The following is a 27,325-nucleotide window of genomic DNA, read 5'->3' on the forward strand; positions in this document are numbered from 1 at the left end:
ATTGTTTCAAAAGAAAAAACAAAAAAACACCAAACACAAATATCATCACTCTTTGTGAAACATTTATAATAAAAACATTGTAGGTTAAAAAACCATCACCTTTTGTTTTTGGTAATATTAATAAGTGTCCCGACTGAATTCAAACTGGTCTATCGGCTGAAAGCAGGTCCATTAAATCATCCACCATTCTGACCTGTTTATTTGTTGATAATGCAGAGTTTTGTGTGTCATCCCATGTGTCTCAAAAGAAAATGTGGTTTAGCTAAAGGAAGGGATTTAACATCAAGCAGACAGAAAACATTAATAATATCAGCTCCTGCCATTAAAAAAGAAAGAAGGAAATCATTTAACACAGTTAACTTGCTAGCTAGCGAGCATCTGTGCTAGTAAAAGCTGCTTACCCCATTTGGAAACTTTAAACCAACTCAGCCTCACAATAAAGTTCTTTAATCTGTTGACTTTTATGCTAAAAGCAAAACTTTTCTCTTATTTTTTTTCCTATATGTGAAGAAAAGGCTACAGTCTGACATTTTGTTAACAACCGCTCCATTGTTTATTTGTTACTGTGAATTATTTCCCTGCATCGATATTGACTAGACAGCCTGTGGTTGTTTCCAACGAGGCTGTTTATGGCACCAATGCCAAAAAACACAGTGATACTGAGTGATTCACTGGTGTGAGGCTTAAGAAGGTGCACGGAAATGAATGCAAACTCAAAATACTAAGTCTATAGAAGATACTCAGGCTGACATCCTGCATTACTGGTGTGGTCAGCAGAGCCTCAGCACATGAATACATACGAAGAGGTTGATTAGAAATTCCTTGCAGGTGTCCTAATCAATCTGGCGTCGCACTGCTGAATGAACAAGTTGGCCCAGCAACAGGATAAGAATTCAAAACTGATTAGACTTTGAAAAACATCATAGCTTTCTATAAAAAGAAGAACCATACAGTGTCTGTGAAAAAGCTCCTTTTTTCTGTGCTTTAATCTTAAAAAGCTAACCATTTCATTGCAATGTCTGAAGGTATATGGAGCCGTAGGCTACTAACACTATGTAGTGTACACTGTCAATAGTCCACAGCTGAAAGCGAGTGAGTGCTCAAACACCAGGCTGCGAGCCGGAAGGCAGATGGGTGAACAAAATGAAGACTATTATAAGACTAACAAAAAGTGCTGCCAGTGCAGAGTAAACAAAGATCTAAACTCAAAACCAACAAAAAAATAAAATAAGGAGCAACACACAAATGACTGGGAGGGAGCTCAGGCAAGACTGACAGAAAATAGAAACTAGCATTGACTGAAAACAGTGATCAGGCCGACAACAAAGGAAAAGAATCAGAAAATCATTATTTTCTGAGGTTGTAATGAAAAATCAAGGAGCAGGTGTGACAAGTGGCACCGAGGGGTATCAGAAGAGCAGTAACGGAAACCATAAGAAGATCAGTTGTATACAATGAAACAGGAAGCAAGGCTAGCTTGCACTTAAAGACAGAGCAGGTTAAACTGAAAACAAACGACTGACAAAGAACATAATGCAACACAGAAATCCACAAAGAACTAAATCTAACAAAAACTCACAGAGGATGACACACAATGCATTATTACTATGCAATAACCTAGCAACGACATGCAATAATACATCCCATTACACAAGCACCATTAAAACATGTCACATTGCTGTAACTTTATGTTCATTTTAAGATCATGTCCAGTTTTTTTTTTTTTTTTTTTAGCAATACTTTCACATATTAATTGCCACATATTAATATGTTTTGAGTTCTGCCCTGTGATGAACTGGCGACCTGTCCATGGTGTACCCCACCTCTCACCTGATGATTGCTGGGAGGCTTCAGCTTCTCCACAACCCTTAACTGGATTAAGTGTTATAGAAAATGAATAAATTAATAATTTTTTCCATTGTTTCAACATATGATCAGAGAATGAAGGATCCTGTATAAGTTCATACAGTTTGTTTTCTCTTTTAACTGCAGGCGTTGGAAAAGTGCATAAAGTGTGGCATGAAAGAAATTGATATGAACAAAGCAGAAAATCACTAAACAAGCAGCTATGGTGTATTTATTTGACAGAAAACGGCAAACTCTGAGAGCATCAGAGAAATTCATATGCGTTAAAGTTTTGCAACAGCATCCATGTTGTTCGGGGCACAAAGAATATGAGTAGTCTTTGAAAGTGTTCTTTTATTTTGACGAGTCCACTTTTCTGGTCCTGTTCATGCAACACCCTCTCCAGTCAGTAGGGATTCGTAAATGAGACACAGCCTTGCTTTCCAGGTGGTGAATCCCACCCATCTGAAAGCCAGAAACATGTTGCAAACTCAGAATAAACCTCCCACTGAAGGATATCACTGTGAAAGTGGTGCAATACGCTTCAAAAAAGAGCATGATTTTTGTGCCTCAGTATGAACACGATTTTCATTCTGTACCCATATAGACTGTGTTCTTTAGCCTCAGAATAGCAGGTGAAAAGATGAAAAGGTAGAACGTGGAAATAGCTTCCACACTTGTTTCTTCTCCTTGACATTAAATGACTTAAAGTTGATGAATTTGAATGCAAAGCAACCGGATTGAAATTAAAGTATTATCACTTTTAAATACGTAAATTCATTAATAAATGCGCTGATGCCAAAGATGCCATCTAACAACCAAATTACAGACAGAGTGCTTTTTTTTTTTTACTCATCCCTGTCTGTGGACACTCCGGGGGTTTAAACTAGGACATGAGTGACACATTCAGAATAGATTACAGTCAGTTATTTAGCACAGTTATTTATATTACATTCATGTTCATTGTCATAGTTTAAACACATTTACTCGAGGAAAAAAAGGAAAAAAAAAAACAAAACACAAGCTTGAGTTGTTTGTTTTTAGAGGAAAAAAAAAAAAAAACTCTTTTGGGAATGTGAAGAACAGAAAACTGCTGGAAATGTAATTAAATTCCACTCACATTTCTAGATCCCCCCAAGCAGATTTTTTTTCAGTCTCTTTGACAGGAATGAACAAGTACATGAGTGTAATAAATATAAATATCTGCACTGTGGAGAGTCAGACACACGACTGCATCGCTACAGATAAACCATTTGGTCTCACCGTGGATCTGCATCATCACCTGTTTTTGATGCAGCTGCCACAGCTGACTGAGGCACTCTGGTCATGTTTAAATTAAATGATGAAGTTTTTCTAAAGCTGCCTGAAGGGAAATTTTAGTAAATTGTTTCTTGTCATAACATCAGCAGTTATGGCTCCACATTGAGAATTCTTGTTTGGCTGATTGGGGACGTGCTCCACCTCCACCATCCCTCTGCCCTGCAGAACACCCACTCGCTTTCTCTCGCTCGCTTTTAAAGGCACACACATATACACACATTAACACACACTTGCACAGCCTTTCAATGGTCTAACCTCCAAAAACACCTTTTTCCTGCTCTGGGAAATATCTCTGAATAATTCATCACTCATCTCACCTTGAACAGTGTACTTCTGAAAGAAAAAAAAAAAGAGTGTTTTAAAGAGCCTCTCGTGGATACATTCCACACACATCACACAAAGATGAACACACACACACATCTCTTTTTTTTTTTCTTCCGTATCTCATGCACACTTGCATGCACACATAAACACTCATTTGCACATACACATGCTCTCTCTGGCTTCTTCTGACAGCACTTAAGACAATCTAAGAGCAAGAGGAGGCAGATGAGTTGCCTTGGCAGCCTCAGAGTAAGACTCAGAAGAAGGAGGGCTTGTCACTATCAAACTGCCTCTTTGTAGATGAGACAGGCTGTCCACATGGTTCACTTGCAACAGCTTACTGCAGAAGACCTCCATATTCATTGCACCGCCATGGACCTTACAGAGAAATTGACACTTTAAACATATTCATGAAGCATGTCTTCTCGTTTGTCACACTATGTGCATCATTGCATCCATATATATCCAAGCTTATGCAAAACAAAGCCCACAAATCCATCTTGGATCAGAAATACTTTTTTTTTTTAATGAAGTGTACCTATACAGTGGTGCTTAAACTATGTATATTCATACAAAAATAAAAGAAAAGCATCCTCAGATTTACACACAGATCCTGACAGTAGAGATATAGAAGATAAATTAAGCAATTATGTTGACTTTTTTTGAGACAATCTGAGGAGAAACATCAGAATATTATTGGATATCTTTCACTGACCAAAATGCATCTACCATGTGACTTACATGTAAAAAAAATGTGTTTAAAAAAAAAAAAAAGCAGAAACATCTGCTGTATCTGACTCAGAATGCCACTTAGCTCCTCATAAATGCCGTGGTTATGTCTCTCCTCTCATGGCGTGCACAGTAAAGCCCCTGTGGAGGGTCCAGAACTCAGCAGTGCATGCTGTGTTTGATCAACCAAAAAGGGCACATATCACTCCAGTACTCATTGGCACCTACTGGCAACCCATGGCAACCCAAATCACTTTCAAGTCACTAACATTTGCCTACAGTGACTTCAGGGTCAGCATCCAGCTATTTGAGCTCAGTCATACAAATGTATGCTCTTGCTTCAACAATTTGTTCTTCTGCCTCGTGCACAGCCATGTTCTGCACATGTCAGCATCCATGGAAGCTGTAATTTCATGTTAAAGGCAGAAAGCTTGGCTAGCTAGCTGCTAGTGTAATGCTACATGGTAGGGCTTTTAACTAAATTTACTTTATTAAATGTGATATCATTTTTGTCTGCATCACAAATTCGATATTTTAAATCTACGCGTACATTCCTCAGAAGAAAACTGATGAAACGTTTTTGCTAACAGCTCAAAACTACAATTCCTTAAAACACAGTTCTTACCATTTTGATATGTTTTAAGCAGCAAATGCAGTGATCTTTGCTATTTTAATTTTTCTTTTGTTTGCATTACGTTGCAGATACGGAAGCGTAGAGCTGTCATCCTCATAAAAAAAAAGTTTGGGCCTTATTACGTTATAACGTGATAGTTTATTGTAAAAACATGAATCACGTTATAACGTGATACGTTTTATTGTAAAAACGTATAACCACTTGAACACTGGAGGGATTACATCTCTCAGCTGGTCCGGGAGCGCCTTGGGACCCCCCAGCAGAGTTGGTTGAATGTGGCTGGGGAGAGAGAAGTCTGGGCTTCCCTACTTAGGCTGCTGCCCCCGCGATCAGACCCCCGATAAGCGGTAGAGGAGGGATGGATAGATGGCACTTGGATGCACCGATGATGTTTGCATTCATAGCGATTCACGTGCCGCTCAAGTTTCAATTAGAAATGATGCCACGTCATGGGGATTGGACTCATTTTTCCTTCTGTACACACCCATGTCTTTTAAAACTGTCCTTAAACGTCAAGCCATTATTACAATGGATCGAAAGTGTTCCAAAGCACCATAATTTCACAATGTCTCAACCCAAGTATGAAGAAAAACTCCATCAAGTCCTGTAAATGAGCCATTTGTAATCTCCTACCCACCCCGCACACAATTTTCTCATCTAAAGTCGAAAATTACCAAGTTCACTTTTTCAGATACATGATATGTTTCACGTTTTTACAATAAACTTATTACGTTATAACGTTATACATTTCACATTTTTACAGTAAAACTATCACGTTATAACGTAATAAGGCCCAAACTTTTTCTTTATGAGGATGACAGCTCTACGCTTCCGTAATCAGAAGTACAGATGACAAAAAGAAAAACACTTTTACCACAAAAAACCAAAAGTTGAAAGCAGGATAAACTTCACTAAAGTTCAGATGCATCGTTTTAAATTGTTTAGCATAGTTTTTTAATCATTTCTTTTAAAACATGTTTGTTTGCTAGAATAAGGCATTCATAGATCCATGTTAGAAAAGCATTCATGGCACACAGACAACAGAATTTGTCCTGTTAAAGTTGCCATGTTCATGTTTAGCGTTTCTTTTTCCTCATAAAGGTGCTGTTTTGCTCGTCAGTGTCTGAACAGCTGCCTTCAGTTGCTGCTCAATTTTCCTGCCATTGCAACACTTTTTATCTTTCCATCTGATGTTTTCCTTTATTTAAGTACTGATCAATCCATTTTTTAAGCACTTTTTAAAGAAGAGTAACTGTGAACGCTGTAGTGGCCAAACGCTGCAACTCCGCCATGCAATTAGCAATTCAATAAAAGATCATTTATGTAGAAGCCGAAACATTTTCTGGAGCACACTGCATGGCTCAACTGCAGTGGGCTGTATTAAAACCCTAAATTGTTCTTATTTTATTTTTAAATGTTCCCATATTTTTCCCACACTGATTCTTAATTCACTCGTCAAAACCTAAAATTGCCATTCTGCCCCTTAAATCTGGAAACTTTGAGGTTGTGCCAGTTCTGTGTCACAATTTTACACGTCACACATTAAACCTCGACTAGAGACAAGAGCTTCAGGTGAAGTAAAGTTGAACATGTGTCCATGAAAGTGTCTGAATTCACTTTACTCTGACTCTGTAATATGCCATTATCATCATACTCACTTCAGATTGATTGATATTTGAATGTTTTAATGTTTTCCCTCCACCCCTGCTTCTCAGTGTGACCTACGTCCCGGCTAACCAGGTGGACGACCACCGAACTCGCCTGGGTTTGCCTCCTCTGGCATCCATCTCAACAGACAGTGCCTCCTCCTCACCCATCTTACCAGCTCCTTCTCCTGAGCCTGCATCCGCCCCACCCAGATCCTCCAGCCCCCTGTCTTCATCCAAGCTCAGATCATCTGCCTCAGTCAAATTCAAAGCTGCAACTCCAGATCCAGCCGCAGACAGACCTTCTGCTTCGTTTAAAGCTCCGTTTAAAGGCCCAGCCATTGTTGCGACCATCACCCCAGCCTCAGACTTAAGGTAATCTAAGAACCAATGGCCTCAGCCTGTTATTCGTGGAAACCTAATACCTGCATGGGCCCCAGAGTGCAATATAAACCTGTCTGAGGGTTTATTGGACTTTGAGGCACCTGGTTTATTACAAATTGACATGTTAGGTGCAGTGAATCAGACTGTGCTATCCATTTAGACTCTTTTGGGTTTGCAGTTTTTTTCACTGTATCACATCAATCATTTAACCAAGCAGTGCAGTGATCTAATCTCTTATCTGCCTTTGTAATTAACCATTTCTGTGAGAAAAAGATTATATTTCATTAGACGCCGACTCAGTGCGAGCTCCTCGCAGCCCATATTTTTTTTGCTCTCCATTCTTTGCTGCTGTAAAGTCAAAAGCTTCTCTTAATGTTGAATCTCTGAGTTATATTTAGCTGTTCGCTTATAGATCTCAGTGCTGACTGTCAGCGAAAATTAATCGTTTCGCTTCTGTCTGTCCCTACTTTCACTCCATCTTCATGCCTCTGCCTTTCTCTCCGCAGCCTTTTCTTCCCTCTTATCGCTCAATCACGGCTCTATCTCTTTGTCTGTGTGTGCTGCTTACATCTGTCTTTCATCTCACCCTCTGTCATCTTGCCCAATTCTCTTGCTCTTCCCCTCATTTTGCTTCTTTCTCCCTCCCTCCTGGTTTCCTATGCCTTCCCCCCCTCCTCCTGGCTGCCCCCTTTCAGCCCTGGTAGAACCATTTGTTCTGCCCTCTTCTGAACATTAACTGGCTGCTAGCTCCTGCTGTGCAGATAACACTACTATCACTCACATCCTTGGGCTTATTACAGCACTCCACCGTTAAACATATTCATGAAAAAAATTCTCCTTCTCTACAGCATTTTTTCACGCTTACACTGTGTAGAAAGTATAAACAGAGAGACTGTATTTGTTAACACACCTACACAGATACGTAAACCTAAAGACACCTCCTCTCTGTGACCCCAAAAGCAGAAAATTGATCAATTTGGGGTTATTTTAAGTAAGCAAAGCTGCTTTAGGTATACCAGTAATGTACCAGTAATAATCATTTAGACTTTCCATCACTTATATCTCCAATATCTTGGAAATAAAGCAAAATACACCAGTATACCTTGTTATTTACTCCAGTTCAGCTGAAGGATGTTGCTCTTTGACTCAGATTAGAACTTCCATTAATAATTAATCATAAAAAATTATAATTATAATTATAATAATTTCCAGAAACTTAGAGCATGAAGCCAGCATTATACTAAACAGCAAATTCTCACATCTAAGACAGTGCAACAAAAGAATGGTCGCTATTTTGTGATGAATCACATGGATTCATGCTCACAATCAATTGAAACCAACTTATTTCTTTGTTAATGTTTTTTTTTTTTTTTTTTTTTTTTTTGTCACCATCAGTTGGCAGATTCCAAAAGCTTTTCCTCAAAAGAATAAGGAAGAGGAAAAATGTGGAAGCATTATGCAGGAGAAAAAGGATAAGATGAATGCGGAGGCAGATGAAGACACGAAGCCAGAAGTTCAGATAAAGGTGGATGGTAAAGAAGAGGGAAGTGAAGAGCTTCATTGGGGTGCCACGGTGTCTTGGGATGAACCTAAAAGGTTAGTAAAGCAGTTGATTTTGGTAATATTTGTAATTAGATTTCATTCGGAATTGAATTTTTCTGCTGTTTTCCAAACTTTATCTATGATTTTCAATTCAATTCAACTTTATTTATATAGCGTCAAATCACGGCAATGCCATCTCAAGACGCTTTACAGACAGAGGGGAAAACATAATGAAGGCCAATTCATAACAGCCTATATAAGGAAACCAACAGATTGAGTTGAGTCCAACTCAATCTCCCATCCTGAGCAAGCACACTGGCAACAGTGGGAAGGAAAAAACTCCCTTTTAACAGGAAGGAAACCTCCGGCAGAACCCGGCTCAGGACAGGCAGCCATCTGCCTCTGCTGTGTGGGGGGGAAGAGGACAGAAAGACAACAGACAACAGGAACTGCTACTCCCGGCCAGGGAGACCTGCTGAGACAGGAGACATACATGTTAATGATGCAACACTGTTATTGGAGGGGGGGGGTAAAATAGAGAGATAAAGAGAAAAAGAAAGAAGCTCAGTGTATCAGGAAATGTCCCTCAGCAGTCTAAACCTATAGCAGCATAACTAAGGGATGCTAACCATCCCTAGCTATAGGACTTATCAAAAAGATAAGTCTTCAGCCTAGTCTTAAAGGTGGGGAGGGTGTCTGCTTCCCTAACACTAACTGGGAGCTTATTCCATAAGAGAGGGGCCTGATAACCAAAGGCTCTGCCTCCTGCTCGGCTCTTTGAGACTCTAGGAACCACAAGTAAGCCTGCAGTCTGCGAACGAAGTACTCTACTTGGTATATAAGGAACAATGAGGTCTTTGATATATAGTGGTGCCTGGTTGTGGAGGGCTTTATATGTAAGGAGAAGGATTTTAAATTCTATTCTAGATTCAATAGGCAGCCAATGAAGAGAGGCTAAAACTGGAGAAATATGATCTCTCCTGCTGGTTCTGGTCAGGACTCTGGCTGCAGAATTCTGGATCAGCTGAAGGCTTTTCAGGGCATATTTAGGACAGCCCAGTAATAGAGAGTTACAGTAATCTAGTCTCGAAGTAACAAAAGCGTGAACCAGTTTTTCTGCATCACTCCGAGACAGAATGTCCCTAATTTTGGCTATATTACGTAAATGAAAGAAGGCTGTTTTAGTAACCTGCTTAATATGTGGGCCAAAGGACAGGTCAGGGTCAAATATTACTCCAAGGTTTCTCACTGTAGCACTGGAAGCTAAAGTAATGCCATCCAGGTTCATTACAAAACCGGAAAATTTAGCTCTGAGTTTTTCAGATCCAACGAGAATTACTTCAGTCTTATCTGAGTTTAAGAGGAGAAAATTTCTAGACATCCAAGTCTTTATGTCTATGAGACAATTTTGTAGCCTATTGGGCTGATTTGTTTCATCTGGTTTAAAGGATAAGTATAGTTGAGTATCATCTGCATAACAATGAAAGTTTATTCCATGCTGTCTAATAATTTTGCCTAAAGGGAGCATATATAGTGTGAAGAGTATTGGTCCAAGTACAGAACCTTGAGGAACTCCATGACTTACTGTAGTTTGGGAGGAGGACTTGTCATTTACATGAACAAACTGAAGTCTATCAGATAAATATGATTTAAACCAGCTTAACGCTGTACCTGTAATTCCAATCACCTGTTCTAGTCTTTGTAACAGAATGTTATGATCGACTGTATCAAATGCAGCACTAAGATCAAGCAAGATAAGTACGGACACAAGTCCTTTGTCTGAGGCCATAAGAAGGTCATTAGTAACTTTCACCAATGCTGTCTCAGTACTATGATGAGCTCTAAATCCTGACTGAAACTCCTCGCATAAATTATTTCTGCTCAGGTGGGCATGTAGCTGAGCTGAAACTATTTTCTCCAGAATTTTGGACATAAACGGGAGGTTAGATATAGGTCTATAATTTGCTATCACCTCTGGATCCAGAGATTGCTTTTTAAGTAAAGGCTTGATTACAGCAGTTTTAAATGATTGTGGTACATATCCTGTCACTAAAGACATATTGATAAGATTTAGTAGTGATGTATTAATTAAAGGGAAAATGTCTTTAAAGAGGCTCGTTGGGAGAGGGTCTAAGATACAGGTGGATGGTTTAGATGAAGCTATTATTTTAGTTAATTCAGAGGGTTGGACAGGACAGAAACTATTTAGACACAAGTCAGATCCTGGTTCTAAGGATGCTTCGGAGACCACAACAGGCTCAACATTATAGGTAGAAGGAAGAGTATTGTCAATTTGATCTCTAATAGTGTCAATTTTATTCCTGAAAAAATACATGAAATCATCACAGCTAAGTGAGAAAGGAATACATGGCTCCACAGCGCTCCGGCTCCTAGTAAGCCTAGCTACAGTGCTGAAAAGAAACCGAGGGTTGTTTTTGTTTTCCTCTATCAATGATGAATAATAAGCTGTTCTTGCCATACGTAAGGCTTTTTTGTATACGCTTAAACTTTCTTTCCAGGTTAAGTGAGACTCCTCTAGTCCTGATGAACGCCATCTGTTTTCCAAACGCCTTGATGCCTGTTTTAGAGCTCGAAGCTGGGAATTAAACCAGGGAGCCTTCATAATCTTACCTAATTTCTTCTTCTGTAGGGGAGCAACATTATCCAAGGTTGTACGCATTGAAGCTGTTATAGTATCAGCATGTTGATCAATCTGAGCAGGAGTAAGGCTTAAAGGGGGACTCTCGGTCATGCTAACACATGGTAGATGTGAAAAAATTGATTCAATTGATTGTTTAAATTTTGTAATATTATTGTCTGATAAACATCTACTATAGTAGAATTTATTTTTGGTCAGTGAGTAATCAAATAAAGTGAATTCAAAGGTTAATAAGAAGTGATCGGACAAGACAGGGTTTTGAGGAAATACTTTGAGCTTATCAGTCTCAATACCATATGTTAGAACAAGATCAAGAGTGTGACCATGAGAGTGAGTGGCTCCATTGACATTTTGTGAAAACCCAATTGAGTTTAGAATAGAGCTAAAGGAAATGTTTAAACTATCATTTTCAACGTCAACATGAATATTAAAATCACCTAGTACAATGACCTTATCAGTAGTCAGCACTAACTCAGACAAGAGATCAGAGAATTCGGTCAGAAACTCGGAGTAAGGTCCAGGTGGGCGATACACTAATGCTAAAAGGAGCGGTTTCTCTGAATTCCATTTTGGATGAGATAAATTTAATGTCAGGAATTCAAAGGATTTATAGTTAGTTTTGTGCTTAGGATTAATTAAAAATTCTGACTTAAAAATAGCTGCAACACCTCCTCCTCTGCCTGTAGTTCTAGGAATGTGAAAGTTTAAATAGTTAGCTGGCGTAGCTTCATTAATACTAACATAATCCTCTTGCTGTAACCAGGTTTCCATAAGACAGAATAAATCAATGTGGTGATCACCTATCAAGTCATTGACTAATAAAGACTTATTTGGGAGGGATCTAATATTCAGTAGGCCACACTTTATTGTCTTATTTTCAGATTTTATTAGATCCATTGTTTTTATTTTTATGAGGTTTTCACGATTAACCCCAGAAGTGTTTTTGTGTTGTTTAATTCTTACTGCTGGGAAGTTGTATAAGGTCGGAATGGGGTTTTGGGTGGGCGGCGGCAGGTGGGAAGCTGCAGAAAAGTGTGTAGGACTACAATTCTGCCTCCTGGTCCCAACCCTGAGTTGTCAATTTAGCTGACTAATAAAAGAGTCCATATTGCTAGATAAGAGAGCGGCTCCATCCAACGTGGGATGGATGCCATCTCTCCTAATAAGACCAGGCTTTCCCCAAAAAGCACTCCAATTATCTATAAAACCCACGTTGTTATCGGGACACCACCTAGACAACCAGCGGTTGAAGGATGACATGCGGCTAAACATGTCATCGCTGATTAAATTTGGCAAGGGACCAGAGAAAACTACGGAGTCCGACATGCTCTTGGCAAAGTTACACACCGAAGCAACATTAATTTTAGTGACCTCCGATTGGCGTAACCGGGTGTCGTTACCGCCGACATGAATTACAATCTTACGGTATTTACGTTTAGCCTTAGCCAGCAGTTTCAAATACGATTCGACGTCGCCCGCTCTGGCCCCAGGAATGCATTTGACTATGGTCCCCGGTGTCTCTAGAGCCACGTTTCTGACTATGGAACTACCTATAATCAGGGTTTCTGCCTCAGCTGACCTCAGCTATGATGTCAACAAAAGAACCCCTGCATCTAACCCAGTCTAATACGGAAAAAAAGGTGCATTCAATCTGCCTTTGTTAATTTGTTCACTGTCCACATGTTTACAACATCTAAGGCTGAAAAATTGTGAGATTGTATGTTGTTCTGTGTCGATAAGCATTCATTACGATTCAACTCTGTAACCTTTATTTATATTGATAAGTTGATGAACACCGTATACAGTGATCCTAAAGCTACGAGATGACAAACACAGAAGGAGTAATAAGGGGCAACATCGCCCACAGAGAGGAAGGTCAGAGGATAAGACCGAAGCAACACGTTAGCCATCTGTCAGAATAGCTGAAACATGCGATGACAAAAGACCTCTTTTGAAGGTATAACAAGATGGCCATATCTGAGGCACTGTAAACTACCAAACAAAGGTAGACAAAGGTGTCTGTAGGCAAAGTAGAAGATGAAACGGGACTCAAATTTGCGACTTCTTATGGTGGCGTTACACTACAGACCTCCATCAACTCCATTTTGAATAAACATACTTCAACAATAAAACAGTTGTTTGAAATATAAGCCTGTTCATATTTTTTTGCAAAAGCAATTATCAGCATAGTTCTGTCTGGGAACCTAGAAAGTTTAGTTATTTCACCTTTTTAAGCTGATTGTAAAACTGCTACATTTTGCAGAGTAAGGCTCTTACACTTTCTGGTATGAAACTGCTTTGCAGCACCAGAGAAAGCTTTGCAGAATTTGAGAGTGCTCACTTATGTTCACAGCAGGAGTACAGCAGCAGAGCCGACTTCCTCGTGCTCAGGGTTTTAAGACTTTGAGAAAGAGGTTCTGTTTAGCGCTTCATGTTTATTGCATTTGCGACTCCATCCCTCTAGGGTAAATCAAATAAGATGCCCCGTACACAAAAATGAAGTTTTGTGTGTCTCCCTGGCAGTTATAACCATGCATTGCTTTGCCTTGATCTCAGAAAATCAATAAGTAGTCCAAAGCAAACAGAAATGGAAGACAGAGTAAAAAAGTATTACACATTGCTTTAATTGTCCATCTTGTTCATGTGCATCACTGTAGCTGACTTGTAGATGGATCACATCTACAATAAATGAGAATTCATCCTTCTGTGTGTGTGTGTAGTGTGCGACTGAGACGAGCACCAGGCCAGTCCCTGGGTATCAGCATAATGGGAGGCAGAGGAATGGGCCGAAGACTGAGCAGCGGAGAGATGATGAGGGGTGTCTTCATCAAACACATTAACCCAGACAGCCCAGCCGCACATGATGGCACCCTCAGGACCGGAGACAGGATCCTCGAGGTGTGTGTGTGTGTGTTTGGACTTGACACGTGTAATGGTGTGATGCAGAGACACAGAAGGAGACACATGCATCAGTTATCAGAGGAAATGAGTGTGTGTTTTTATTAGCATGTACATCAGAGTGTTTGAGACAAAGATTGAAAAGTGAAAAAAATGATGAGTATGTTGCTAATTTAGCATGTAAGATACTTTCCATACGCCAGCCTCTCTGTTAGGTGCATACGGTTGCCACCTTTGATAAATTAAAATAAGGGACGCACACCACAGCAATGAATGACATGTTAGCAATGAATACATTCTTTGTTGTGCAACATTGTTGGATATAAAGTTTTGCTAATTAGGCAAGATAGAGCTATGATTACATGGATCTCTACTAACATGAGGAAAATACTGCATATAATAAAATGCCTTATATTTAGCTATTGTGTAATTAATTAACCTTAAATAATATTTCTGTGTGCAGAGTGTGCAACAATAAACTTCACAAAAATAACACCTGTGTCACTTCACCTGCATACAGTCAGAGGGGAGGAGTGGGATGACACATTCATATAATCTATACCGTGGTCACTAATAGATGGGCAAGTTAACTTACTGTCTTATCATTCCGTTACGGGCGTTACTATAGCAACACGTTAATCGGCTGGCTCAAATCAGCTGATTTCTGACAGGTGAATGGGAGAAAGCTGCTACTTGACAACAGTTGTTTGGCATAAAAACTATAGAGGCCAACATAAAATGGTTCCTATAGGCTACTTTAGCATATTTAGCAAGTTTTCTAATGAAAAAGTAAAGAAAAGAAACAGAAATAAACATTTGTTATAAAATGTTTACAGTGTGAGACCATGGTGATGATGACGCCTGGGCTCCTCGTTGTTTAATCCTACATATTGGACTTTTTTTTTTTTCTTTTAGTTTTTTACCACCTGTCTCATGACTTGAAGGGAAGTCATGTCATAACAGTTTAACAACACCAATAAAAAGGCAGCGTTATCGAATGATCACTTACTACAGATTACTTAAAAACATAAAGCTCTAAACATTTTCATGTTTGAAATAAATGTCTCTCTTTAGCTAGGCTATATATATATTTTGCGTGTATTTTTTAACTTTTCATCCATTGAAAATGTATTTTTAATGGGTATATATGGTATTTATATTGGCTAATACAGTATAATGCTCTCCTGATGCTGTTAGATGTCGGACAGTCCACCGTGCGGGACTGAACAGTCACTGTTGTACAATCGTACTTATGAACATCTTCGCTGACGCTGTAGCCTCGTCACGTCTGTTTTACATGCGCTTTTATTTTGAGCAGGTAGAGTACCAGGTAGGCTACAGTAGACATTATTAAAAGGTCGCGGGTCTTCTGAGGAGCGTGCAGGATTCATGTCTGTCTCTAGGCAACCGTGACTGTCCAACACAAGGCACAGAGGGGAGGAGGCTGCACCTGCGCAGATTCTGCACAAAAAGAACGTTTTTGCTGACTGTTGTGTTTTCTGTGTTTTATTTAGTTAATTATTCTTAGATTGAGTGTTGATGTGTGTGCCCGACATGTGTAGGCTGCTGGAAACTTGTGAAAATACAGAACAAAGCACGTCCTGTATTGGTTCAATCCGGACGCAGCGTTTTTCTGTCAATTAAAGGACGATTCCGTATTTTACGAGACGGGTGACAACCCTATAGGTGCACCATGCTAGTACCATATTGGCGCCTTTTGCCTTCAGAACTTCCTTAATTCCTCAGGGCATAGATTCAACAAGGTTGGAAAACTTCCTTAGAGACTTTTCTCCATGTTGACATGATAGCATCCCACAGTTGCCTCAGATTTATTGGTTGCAAATCCATGATGAGAATCTCAAGTTCCACCAAGTTCCAAAGATGTTGCATTTGATTGGGATCTGGTGACTGTGGAGGCCGTTGGAGTACAGTGAAGAGAAATGGTCTTGTTTTTATGACTTATTCTGACCCGTTGGAACTGAAAACAAGAGGCATCAGACCAGGCAGTGTTTTTACAATCTTCCAGTGGCATCCAGTCTGGTCTTCTGCTGCTGTAGCACATCTGCTTCAGTATTAAATGGGTTGTACCTTGGTTGTATGGTTATTTGAGTTCCTGTTGCCTTTTTATCATCTCCAATCCAATCTACCCATTCCCCTCTGACTTCTCGTGAATCTTTTAGACCAGGGGTGGGCAACTCCGGTCCTCGAGTGCCACAGTCCTGCAAATGTTAGGAGTTTCTCTGCTGCAACACACCTGGCATATATCAGACCTCATTAGCAAACTGGTGCGGAGTTTGATGTCAAACTCTGCACCAGTTTGCTAATTAGCCATTGATTTAAATCAGCTGTATTGCAGCAGGGACACTCCTAACATTTGCAGGACTGTGGCACTCGAGGACCGGAGTTGCCTACCCCTGTTTTAGACCATTCTCTGTGAATCCCAGTTCAGTTCAACTCAGCCTTGTTTGTAGTCGGCTACTTAACAACAATGTCATCTCAGGCCATTTTACAGACACATCAATTCAAGCCAATGTGTAATAAATAGCCTAGTTAAGGGAGAAACCAACAGATTGCATTGAATCTTGACTCCGATCAAGTTGGGGAAGCTGGATCTAGGTCTCCATCCTGAGCATGCACGCAGCGACAGTGGGAAGGAAAACTCCCTTTTAACAGGAAGGCAAAACCTCCAGCAGAACCTGACCCAGGGAGGGCAGCCATCTAGCTCCTCTAGTCGGGGTGGAGAGGAGGGAAAGGCAGCTATGGTTGTGTGAAAATCTCAGACCAGATCAGCAATTTTTAATACTCAGATCAGGCCATCTGACACCAACTACATTCAACATTTAAAGTGACTTAGATTCCATGCCTTCCTCATCTTCATGCTTATTTAAAACTTTTATAAGTTGCCTTAACTTTGTCTACATGCCTTAATGCATTGAGTTGCTGTCATGTGATTGGCTGATGAGCTGCTTGTGTCAAGCGGCGGTTGAACAGGTGGATCTAACAGAGTCTGTAATCTTAAATACTAACTAATTATTTCATAAGAAATATCTGAAAATGTATGGACAATTATTTATTTCAGCTTATTGTCTATCAAAGGACAAAGGTTGGAGATTTATCCTAATTTTAACTTAATTTTATATTTAACTTAAATTCTACACACATTGTTGCATAATTCACACATTTAGCCATATATGCATTCATGTTGCACGATTACAAAGAGAAAAATGATTGCTTAATATATACATCAATTGTCATAGAGTAAAATATGACATTTTTATGTAAATTGTCTTTGTTGCTGCAAAAGCTGCTGAGCTCAGAAAAAGCAGAGAATGGTCTGACTGGTTTGAGCTGACAGAAGAGCTACTGTATATCAGATAACCTTTCTTTTTTTGCAAGTAAGATGAGCAGACTGGCATCAGAATGCACAGCATGTCAAACCTTGAGGCAAATAGGCTACAACAGCAAAGGCCCATGTCAGATTCCACTCCCATCAGACAGGAAGAGAAAAGTAAAAAAATAAAAAATAAATCTGAGGCTGCAGTGAGCAAAGAAATACCAACACAGGCGAGATAAAGGCTGGAAAACATGCCATTCTGTTGTATTATTGTTGAGCTGTTTGTATTAAAACAGACCCACAAGGGGGTCAGCTGTCATAAATTTTGCCGTATCATTTCTCTGTTGCTGGCTTTCCGTTGACTTCATCAGCAGCAGCATTTCAAATTAATGAGTTTTAATGCAACTGGGATTGAAGAGTTAAGTTTAGTCATGAAAAATAAATTCATTTTACACACTTCATCCAAAGAGTTTCTCAGCTAATCTTTTACAAGAGAAAAAAAAAGGACTTATGAGTGTTCCTAATTGCCTGTCTTATGTTTTGTGACATATTTTTTCTTGACCAAGGTGAGTGGTGTGGACGTAAGAGATGCCAGCCATGAGCAGGCAGTGGAGGCCATCCGCAGGGCTGGAGACACTGTGGTTCTCGTCGTCCAGTCTGGACAAGTAAGATTACCGGTGAGGCATCCCAGAAACAGCACAACTAACAGAACATCTCGACACAGAAGGATTTCCTGTATTCATGGTTACGTGAAAAAAAAAAGAAGTGTTTTAAGGTTGTTTTAAGGTTTTAACATTAGTGTCAGTTTAGGTAAATAGAACCAGAACCTCAGGCGATGCATCAAACTATTTACTTATTTATTAAGTCAAATTAAAGTAAAGATGCAGAAAAGTGTGTGAAAAACTAAGTACACTTACTGCATCCACAGGAAAGAGGTCAGAAACAGAAGCTGCTATTTAGATACACCTGTTTAACTGATCAGCCGCAGCTCTGATCACCTCTACAAAGCAAAAGATTTGGCATGTTGCTGGTGTGGAGCAGCCAGGTGTGTGTTAACACCATGCAGTGGAAGAAAGACATTAGCAATGATCTTAAAGCAGAAACTGTTACTTCAGATCAGTCTGGGAAGGGTCAGAAGGTCATTTCTAAGCAGTTTAATGCCAATTACTGAATTTCTTATGCAAATTTGCATCCTAACAAACCACTGGGTATCTGGAGAAAACTTCTATGAGGATAGTATTTTAAAATGGAAATGTTTGGCCATAATTCACAGCTAACAAAAATAAAGTAATAATAATAACAGAGGCTGCACGGTGGCGCAGTGGTTAGCACTGTGGCCTCACAGCAAGGTTCGCTGGTTCGATCCTTGGCTGGTTTGGTCAGTGGCCTTTCTGTGTGGAGTTTGCATGTTCTCCCCGTGTATACGTGGGTTCTCTCTGGGTACTCCGGCTTCCTCCCACCATCCAAAGACATGCATGATAGGTTAATTGGTCACTCTAAATTGCCCCTAGGAGTGAGTGTGAGCGTGAGTGTGGTTGTTCGTCTCTCTGTGTGGCCCTGCGATGGACAGGCGAGCTGTCCAGGGTGTACCCTGCCTGTCGCCCAAAGCCGGCTGGGATAGGCTCCAGCTTCCCCGCGACCCTGAATTGGCATAAGCGGTTCGGAAAATGAATGAATGAATGAATAATAACAGACCATATCAGTACAAACACTTCCCAACTGTCCAGCACAGTGGTGGTGGGCTGATGATTTGGATTTGTTCTGCAGCTGCTGCACCTGGGCGCCAGGTGGCTCTACAACGTAATGAATCTGATGCATTTAATTTTTCACACTATGATGAAGTATTTTCAAGCTTACTTTTTGTGAAACCAACAATGAGATGTTACAATATTCCATTTGCTGCTTTTCATCTTATTCTTTTACTTAATTTACATTTCTTGAGGCTCAAATGAGTGTTAGTTATTAATTATCTAATACTTCAGTATTTAAAAATGATGCACCTTGTTTTTCTGTGACTGCATGTTCACAAACGAATTTTCCATTACTGACAAGGTGTGTTTCTTGAGTCTGCAGATATTCTCACATTTAACCTGAACTTAAATACCTATAGCAGGTACATGACACTGTGCAGTGTGTTAAACCTTTCATAAATTAATTTAAAAAAATTTTTTAAAAAAGCAACATTTTTTTAAAGAAATTTACCTCTACAGACAAATGCAATGATACTTTTATTTTGTTTATTAGTGATATTTAGAATTTATCATGATTTATGATTTATTTTAATGTTTTCAGTAAAATATTTATAAAATAATATATAATCATAACTATATTATGTCAGTCTTCTATAAAATATAGATGTATCATTTTCTTTTCCTATATATCACAAAGGCAAACTTGCATGATTGCATTATGTTCAAGTATATCATGTATTTATTTATTCTGCAGTGAGTGGAAACATATTGGATGACTCACTAACATCCACTGAAGTGGTTTATTTGCAAAAATACCATCCTTATTCATGAATATGCAAGAACAAAGCTTGTAAATAGGTGTCCACCATATGGCCACTATGCATGAAAGGGTTAAGCAGCATTGGAAGAAGGTTCTTGCCTTCAGCTGAGCAGGATCCACAAGATCTCGGCTCATTACGGCCTCAATGTTATAACCACGTTTAAACTTCATGTATAGCTGGTTTTAATCTGCATCTTTGATTAACCCACAGACTCCTTCTGTCATCAATCATGAAAGATTAAGTCCAACATCATTGTCCAACTCACACAACAGCAAGGTAATGCAGCTTTTCTCTGAGTTTCATGTCCTGTTTTCCTTTTCTGATCTGAGGAAAAAAGTTTTTTTCTGATGAATTTCCTGCACTGCTTTTCACGTGCAAAGACTTAATATGCATCAAAACATGAACTGAGACCTCAGTGGCAACTTTTTATCCTTTCTTTTACTCAGTTTTCTACTTTTTTTTCATACTGCTTTTCTATTTGTGTCTGTAAATGTATGGAGTGTTATATTTGTAATATAATATATATAGAGTGATGATTCAGTAACACCCACGGAGTAATCCAAAAGGACTGAAGGAAATGTTTTTTTTGTTGTTGTTTTTTTTGTTTTTTTTGCCATTTTTGGTTTTCCAGTGGTAGATTTCTGTTTGGGTAGCAGTGTGTGCAGAACTACATCTATGTTTCCCTGCATGATTTTAGGAAGCAGAGACTCTCAGCAGTCTTTTCCGTAGTCTCTCCCCTGCAAACCCCTTCACTCCCACCCCCTTTAAGGTTGGTACGGTGTTATGTGTGTGTCTGCGTGTGTTTTACCACGGGTATACACCATCTTAAAAGCAGCCTTGTGTTTGCATCCAACCGACTTGCAAAAAAAGTAATTAACTTGCATATTTGTAAATAGAACCCCTGCAGTTCAAAGTCCCTCGCAGCTACCTTGTTTGTTATAGCCTTTGTTTTTTCTCTTTGATGGAGATGCATAACTCGAAATAGACAGTAGATTCTTTTGAAGTTATTTTCCCATGTTCTTGTAAGTTTGCTACAAAATAATGCATGATTCTGGTCATCTTTCATGTTATTTTTAGCTGATTTTAAGACTACATTCATTAATTCATCTTGTTCTTTAGCTTCTTTGCTTCATCAAGCGCAGTGAAAAAGCCTCAGGGGTCGTCCAACTCATGCCTAAAGGACCCCTGAGGCTTCTCAAACTCAGCCCTTTAATAATGCAACACTTCTCCCAAGGCATCCTCCCCAACATCCAATAAGATGGATGGGAAAAGCCCAGCAAATGTCCCAGCGGTCAAAATGGCAGCTGAAGATGGCGACGACTCCAGCAGGAGTAAGTGGGCATCATAAGCACGACATACGCAAGAGACAGAAGACTTTAAATGCACGCATTTATTACAAGCTGTTGCTATTTTTCTACACATTTCAGAGCATTTCATGCAGTTTTCAAACTGAATTGAAAATTATTTTTGATCCCATTTACAAAGACGTTTCCCAAAAAAAGCCGGGACACTGTGTGAAATATAGATAAAGACAGAAAGCAATGATTTGCAAATCTTCATGAACCCATATTTTATTCACGAAAATAAACATATCCGAAGCTGGAACTGAGAGATTTAACTAACTCTAGGAAAAATCCTTTCCTCATCTTGATCTTAATGGCACCAAAAAGCCTGAAAATGCTGGAAAGTTGGCAGCAAAAGATTTAGAAAGTATGTGATACGATTCAGCAACATTTTGCAACTAAGATGTTGCGATATGTACAGTGTGTAAAACGGTTTGCGCCTTTTAGTGTTTTATTATTTACAGTCTCTATCACAGTATGACTCTGAAGAGGTCTTATCACACCAGCAGCACTTCAACAACTTTAACATAAAACTTTTCTGCATGCATCTGTATGTCAGACATTCCATCCGGCACCAAACTTTCTAGTTGACCCATCTTTTTCTCCTCCTGCCAACCTCCTAACTGGCTCTCTCCTAGAAAAGATGCTTCAGCGCTATGGCAGTCTGTCAGGAAAGCTCCACATGATTGAGCTGGAGAAGGACCCCGCAGCTCAGGGTCTGGGAATAAGTCTCACAGGCAACAAGGACGGCTCTAGGGCCCGCATGAGCGTCTACGTGGCAGACGTAGACCCTCGAGGCCCCGCTGGTTTGGACGGGAGGATACAGGTTGGGGATGAGCTACTGGAGGTAAGAAGAGGGAGTAAGAAGAATAAGGGATCATGTGTTTAGGTTGGGATTAAAATAAGCAATGACATCTAAGAAAGAGAATAAATATCAAAGCCAAAAAAGAAAAAAATTGTTAACCATGTTGGAGGCACTAATAAGCTGAAAAGCATCTCGTCTTTGCAGTGTATTTTAAAAAGGAAAATATAAATAAATACTATTCAGAGTATGATTGATGCTTATTTGTTTTTGTTTTTTAAAGAGCAACCCTTAAAATAGAGGTGAGGAAAGCGGAGAAGGGAAAGACAAGTAGAGGATGACTAAAAGGAAGATTAATGTGGAGGCAGATTGTTTAAGCAAAAGAACTGCTGATGAGGAAGTATTCCTAAGTGCATGAATCAAGGGCAGCTGGATTGCTTTTCTTCAAGGAGAAAGCAAAAAGCTCATGACATTTCGCTTCTTTCAGATCAACGGTCAGATTTTATACGGCCGGAGTTACCAAAACGCCTCCACCATCATCAACAACGCGCCACCTAAAGTCAAAATCATACTGATCAGGTAACAGTCATGTGTCGTTCAGATGCTCTCTAACTTTAACTGGGAGGAACAGAGGTTGATTGTGTTGTTTTAACAGAAATAAAGCAGGTCAGATGGTTACTGTTAGAAGGCAGTGTGAGGACTTAGTGGACTCCCATCCAGACGCTGCAGAGGGTGGAGGATCATCCGGAGAGATGGAGCACATTATCCTTCCTCAGGTACAATAACTTCACCCCTCTTTTAGCACCTGGCTTCAGCCAGTCTTGGCTTGAAGCACATGTCTGAGTGAAGTCTCCGTACGAAAGGGAGAGAATGATTTATAGTTTCTGTCTGCATTGTTTATCTCGTTTCTCTCCAGGATCATGTAGGTCTGGGCCTTTGTGTCGCAGAGGGTGCTTCCAAACGAGGAGTGGTGGTCAGGTCCGTGATCCAGCACGGTACTGCCAGTAAGGTGGGCATCGTCAAAAGCATTGCAGTCACATTCCTTCAGGATTGTTCCTTCTTTCAACAAAATACAGATCCAGTCAAAAGTTTACATGCAGTCTTATTCATTACCTGTCTCATGGCAATATTAGGTCTTCACTCACAGTATTTCTTTTAGCATTTCTCTGTCTAGGGAGAAATTATTACACAAGAAACTTTTTTTTTTTTTTTTTTTTTTTTAAACACACAAATTTGTGCCAAAGTGATCATATAAGAGTTTCCTGAAATGAGAAGATATTGTGAATTATCCTATAATCAGAAGGTTCTGATTATACATAGGGTAGTTGGTGTAATTGATTAAATCTGCCCTGGCGCGCTTCTCCACCCGCAGCTGCCATCAACTCTTCTTGGCAGAATTTCTGCTCTTTTGGCTGACTTGACTTATAAGCACAGTCCATGAATTTTAACAAGCATTGAGGTCAGATATTTGGGGAGACTGTACCAAAAATGTAATATAAGCCGTTGTTATTGATTCAAAAAGCGGCATTGATGTACATTTGAGGTTACTGTCCTCATGGAATAGAAAAATGTATTTCAGCAGTCCAAGCGACGGTTTGAGGTCATGTCTGAGATACTCGTCTCCATCTATTTTGTACAAAGGACCAGCTCCACTGGAAGTATGTTGCACCACCACCACTGTGACAAAACTCATGGCAACATCTCCAAACAGACCTCATTATACCTAAATCGATTTTTTCTTCTCTCATCCGACCATCAAAATTTCCAGACAGCTTCCTCTTTGTCCTTGCAGTCATCTGTAAACACAAGTCAAGCTTGGAGGTGTTGATTTTGGAACATGACCAAATGAAGACACCCAAGCAACGGAAAGCAGATAAAGAATGAGTCAGCTGTAGAAAAGGCACTGAAAAGCTGACATTCATCCAAACAAAGGGCTTGAAAAACAAGATGTGATTCAGTAACCTAAAACTAACTTCCTGTTTTTAAAGCTAAACAGAACAAATACATATACATATACATATATATATATATATATATATATATACATATATATATATATATACATATACATATATATATATATATATATATATATATATATATATATATATATATATATATATATATATATATATATATATATATGTATATATATATATAAATATATGTATATATATATATATATATATATATGTATATATATATATAAATATATGTATATATATATATTTTTTTATATATATATATATATATATATATATATATATATATATATATATATATATATATATATATATATATATATATATATATATGTGTGTGTATATGTATTTGTTCTGTTTAGCTTTAAAAACAGGAAGTTAGTTTTATCATTATTAAATGATTTCTTAAAAGACTTGATCAGCTGATGAACAACATCTTGACAAATGAGTTTATTTCAAACTGTAGTTACCCTGAATCTGATGAGCAACCTGAACAGGTAAGACACTTTGGAGGATGACTTACCTGTACTGTATAAATAAATAAATAAATGGGTTTGTTTTACGCCATGGTCAGTGATAATTCTAATAATAATAATATCAGTCTGTTATGGGCGTCACCATAGCAACGTGTTGATCAAGTAGTTCAGATCAGCTGCTTTTGACAGGTGAATGAAAAACATGCTGCAGCTTAACAACAGTTGTTTAGGATAAAAAGTATATCGAGGACAACATAAAATATTCATTAATTCATTCATTATCCTAACCGCTCAATCCGATGAAGGGTTGCGGGGAAGCTGGAGCCTATCCCAGCAGTCTGTGGGTGAAAGGTGGGGTACACCCTGGACAGCTCGCCAGTCCATCGCAGGCCAATATAAAATAGTTTAAAAAAGAAATTCTCAAAAAGAAATAAACATTTGTTATAAAACATTGGGACCATGAGTGAATTAAACAACTCAGATCTGTATGACGCGGTTAATGTGGTGTTCTAGACTCCACGTTGTGCATTAAAACAGCATAATGCAGGGTTCCTCGTTTAGTCCTTACCTACAGCTCTCTGTCCTGTGATGTTAATTATTGAGCTTTATTATAGCAGAACTCTGGAATTACACGATCACTTACTGGAAATATTTCAATATATTTTGCAGATGATTTCCTATTTTTTCAAACTTCTGATTGTACGATCCCATCAAAGTTAACAAAGAGCACTATAGATGTGCAGCATCACATCCTAGCTCATGATTCTTACTAAACTATCCATTTACAGTTTAAAGAACGATGAACTCTAATGGGATGATTCCAGTTTATTTGCATCAGGGAAAAAGACTCAAACCAGATTAACTTTCAGTTAAATTCTTTTTTTTAGCCGATGTCATGTACTTATGAGCTTTTATGTGTGGCCCCAGGCTGCATTCATGCAGATCTTTGTCCAGAGGGTGTGTTGGAATTTTAATCCTGCTCCCAGTCCATCTGTCTTTCATATTTTCTGCTTATATTCCTTTTTTTTGTCCTGTCCCTGTTTGCAGGACGGCAGGATAAAGGTTGGGGACAGAATCATAGCGGTGGGCGATGAACCTGTGGCCGGACTCTCAGTGGAAAAGGTTTAAACGCAAACACACACACACACACACACACACACACAGACACACACAAATGCTCTACAATATCTTCTCCAAGGTCAGGCTGATTTAATGATTTATGACTCACCTGTCCTTTTTGTATTCAGGTGTCCAGTTTGATTCTCAAGCACCGGGTCACTGTCAAGCTCTCCATCAGCCGTCCCAAGAGTCCTTCCCTCTCTTCTCCTCTACCTCCCTCTTCATCACTCTCCTCATCTTCCCGCTCTCTCCCCTCTGCATCCTCCCAACTCCTTCAAGTCTCCTTTCCCTCTTCTTCATCTCCCAGCACCAGCCAGGCCTCTTCTGTGGGGCATTCTGATTGGCTAGGCACCACCCCGGCAACCTCTGACCCCCTGAGCTGCCCAGTTGTTGCTGGAAGAGAAACAACCGTAGAGATTTGTAAAGGAAATTTAGGCCTCGGCCTCAGCATCGTTGGAGGATGCGACACTCTGCTGGTGAGACAATTTCTCTTCACACTCTGGCGACGATGCCAGGGACCATGTTGTTTAATCGAGCATAGCTTTCGAACCATAAAAGATAGAAACTTTTTTTCCCTTCTTAATCGGGAGACTCCGGGCTTTCAGACGGTAGTTCCAGCATCACTGTAGCCCATTCATAGGTGATACAGTGTTGTGTCAAAATAGGTGTTCCAATCAGAGCCTTTGTCTTTGGCACATGACACGTGTTTGTCCAATCAGAGCCGATGATGCCTCAGGAAACGCCTCAAAACAGTGTCAATTACTATGCATCGGTGTCATTAGCAGTCGGATAGCTGCCTTCTGTATTTACAAGGTTGATAAATTATGAAAACAACAGCTTTTACGCACGCATACCATGCGTAATTGCGCAAACAAACATTTGCATTACTCAAGCATTTTATTTCAACATAAACGACACGACGGCATCGTAACAGATGTATAGCTTGGTAACAGATACAGTGTGTGCAGCTGACAGTGATTTCGGAAAGCTGCAGTGCTTCAGTTCCCTTCAGTACCTTTAGTCATGCTTCGAAATTATACTATTTATTTCAAGCAAAGGAACCTCATTTACATAGCAGTTTATGATATTTCAATTCAAAATAATAATAAAAAAAAAACAAGGTATAGGACATTATGGGGCATTGAAAGGTGGTGTTTATTAGCATTTAAACAAAAAAAAAAAAAAAGTCAGGCGAGGTTTATTTCTCTAAAATACCCTTGGTCCCCAGAGGGTTAATGCCAGTAATGAAAATGAACGTGTGTGTGCATATGTGTCCCATCTTTATGACTCAACATAATCAGCCTTATAGAATCAGATTATGCTGGAGATGTGCAGGCATTTTCTCATCATCCTTTAAGATCTGAAATAACAAGCGGTTTGTCATTTGTACACTAGGGGGCAGTAATAATCCATGAAGTGAATGACGGAGGAGCGGCGCAGAGAGATGGACGACTTCAGGCTGGAGACCAGATTTTAGAAGTACTGTCTGCCACACACACACACACACACACACACACACACACACACACACACACCCTAATATGCAAATATTTCTTGTTGGCATCATTTCTTTGTATCTGTGCCTTTTTTCATGTTACTATTTAGTCATTCAAATTGTTCTGTTTTGATACAAAAATAGTACATGAATTAAATAAAAAAATGTGTGTTATAATAATGCATATCTATATGTTCAAGCCCCCAGTCATACACACTCACATGCATCTCTTCTTACATAAAATTAACTGTGTAAAGAATCCATTTTCTTTGGGATTGATA

The 27,325-nt window shown here is 39.3% G+C and overlaps 1 protein-coding gene across 1 annotated transcript in view; it reads left to right on the forward strand.

Moving 5' to 3' along the window:
* Positions 1-27,325, forward strand: part of LOC306774002 (multiple PDZ domain protein-like) — a gene marked incomplete at both ends in the record, with an annotated part of 62,937 nt that overhangs the window by 24,265 nt on the left and 11,347 nt on the right. Inside the window, 13 exons of the mRNA XM_079263969.1 lie at positions 6,568-6,873; positions 8,278-8,478; positions 13,804-13,981; positions 17,882-17,992; positions 20,038-20,103; positions 20,525-20,596; positions 21,062-21,158; positions 21,809-22,017; positions 22,460-22,551; positions 22,628-22,748; positions 25,478-25,552; positions 25,678-26,025; positions 26,945-27,028. Of these exons, the coding sequence (XP_079120095.1) occupies positions 6,568-6,873; positions 8,278-8,478; positions 13,804-13,981; positions 17,882-17,992; positions 20,038-20,103; positions 20,525-20,596; positions 21,062-21,158; positions 21,809-22,017; positions 22,460-22,551; positions 22,628-22,748; positions 25,478-25,552; positions 25,678-26,025; positions 26,945-27,028 (1,960 nt within the window). The remainder of the gene's footprint in view (positions 1-6,567; positions 6,874-8,277; positions 8,479-13,803; positions 13,982-17,881; positions 17,993-20,037; positions 20,104-20,524; positions 20,597-21,061; positions 21,159-21,808; positions 22,018-22,459; positions 22,552-22,627; positions 22,749-25,477; positions 25,553-25,677; positions 26,026-26,944; positions 27,029-27,325) is intronic.

Source organism: Telmatherina bonti, assembly GCF_933228915.1.
Source record: "Telmatherina bonti genome assembly, chromosome: 3".
NCBI lineage: Eukaryota > Metazoa > Chordata > Actinopteri > Atheriniformes > Telmatherinidae > Telmatherina > Telmatherina bonti.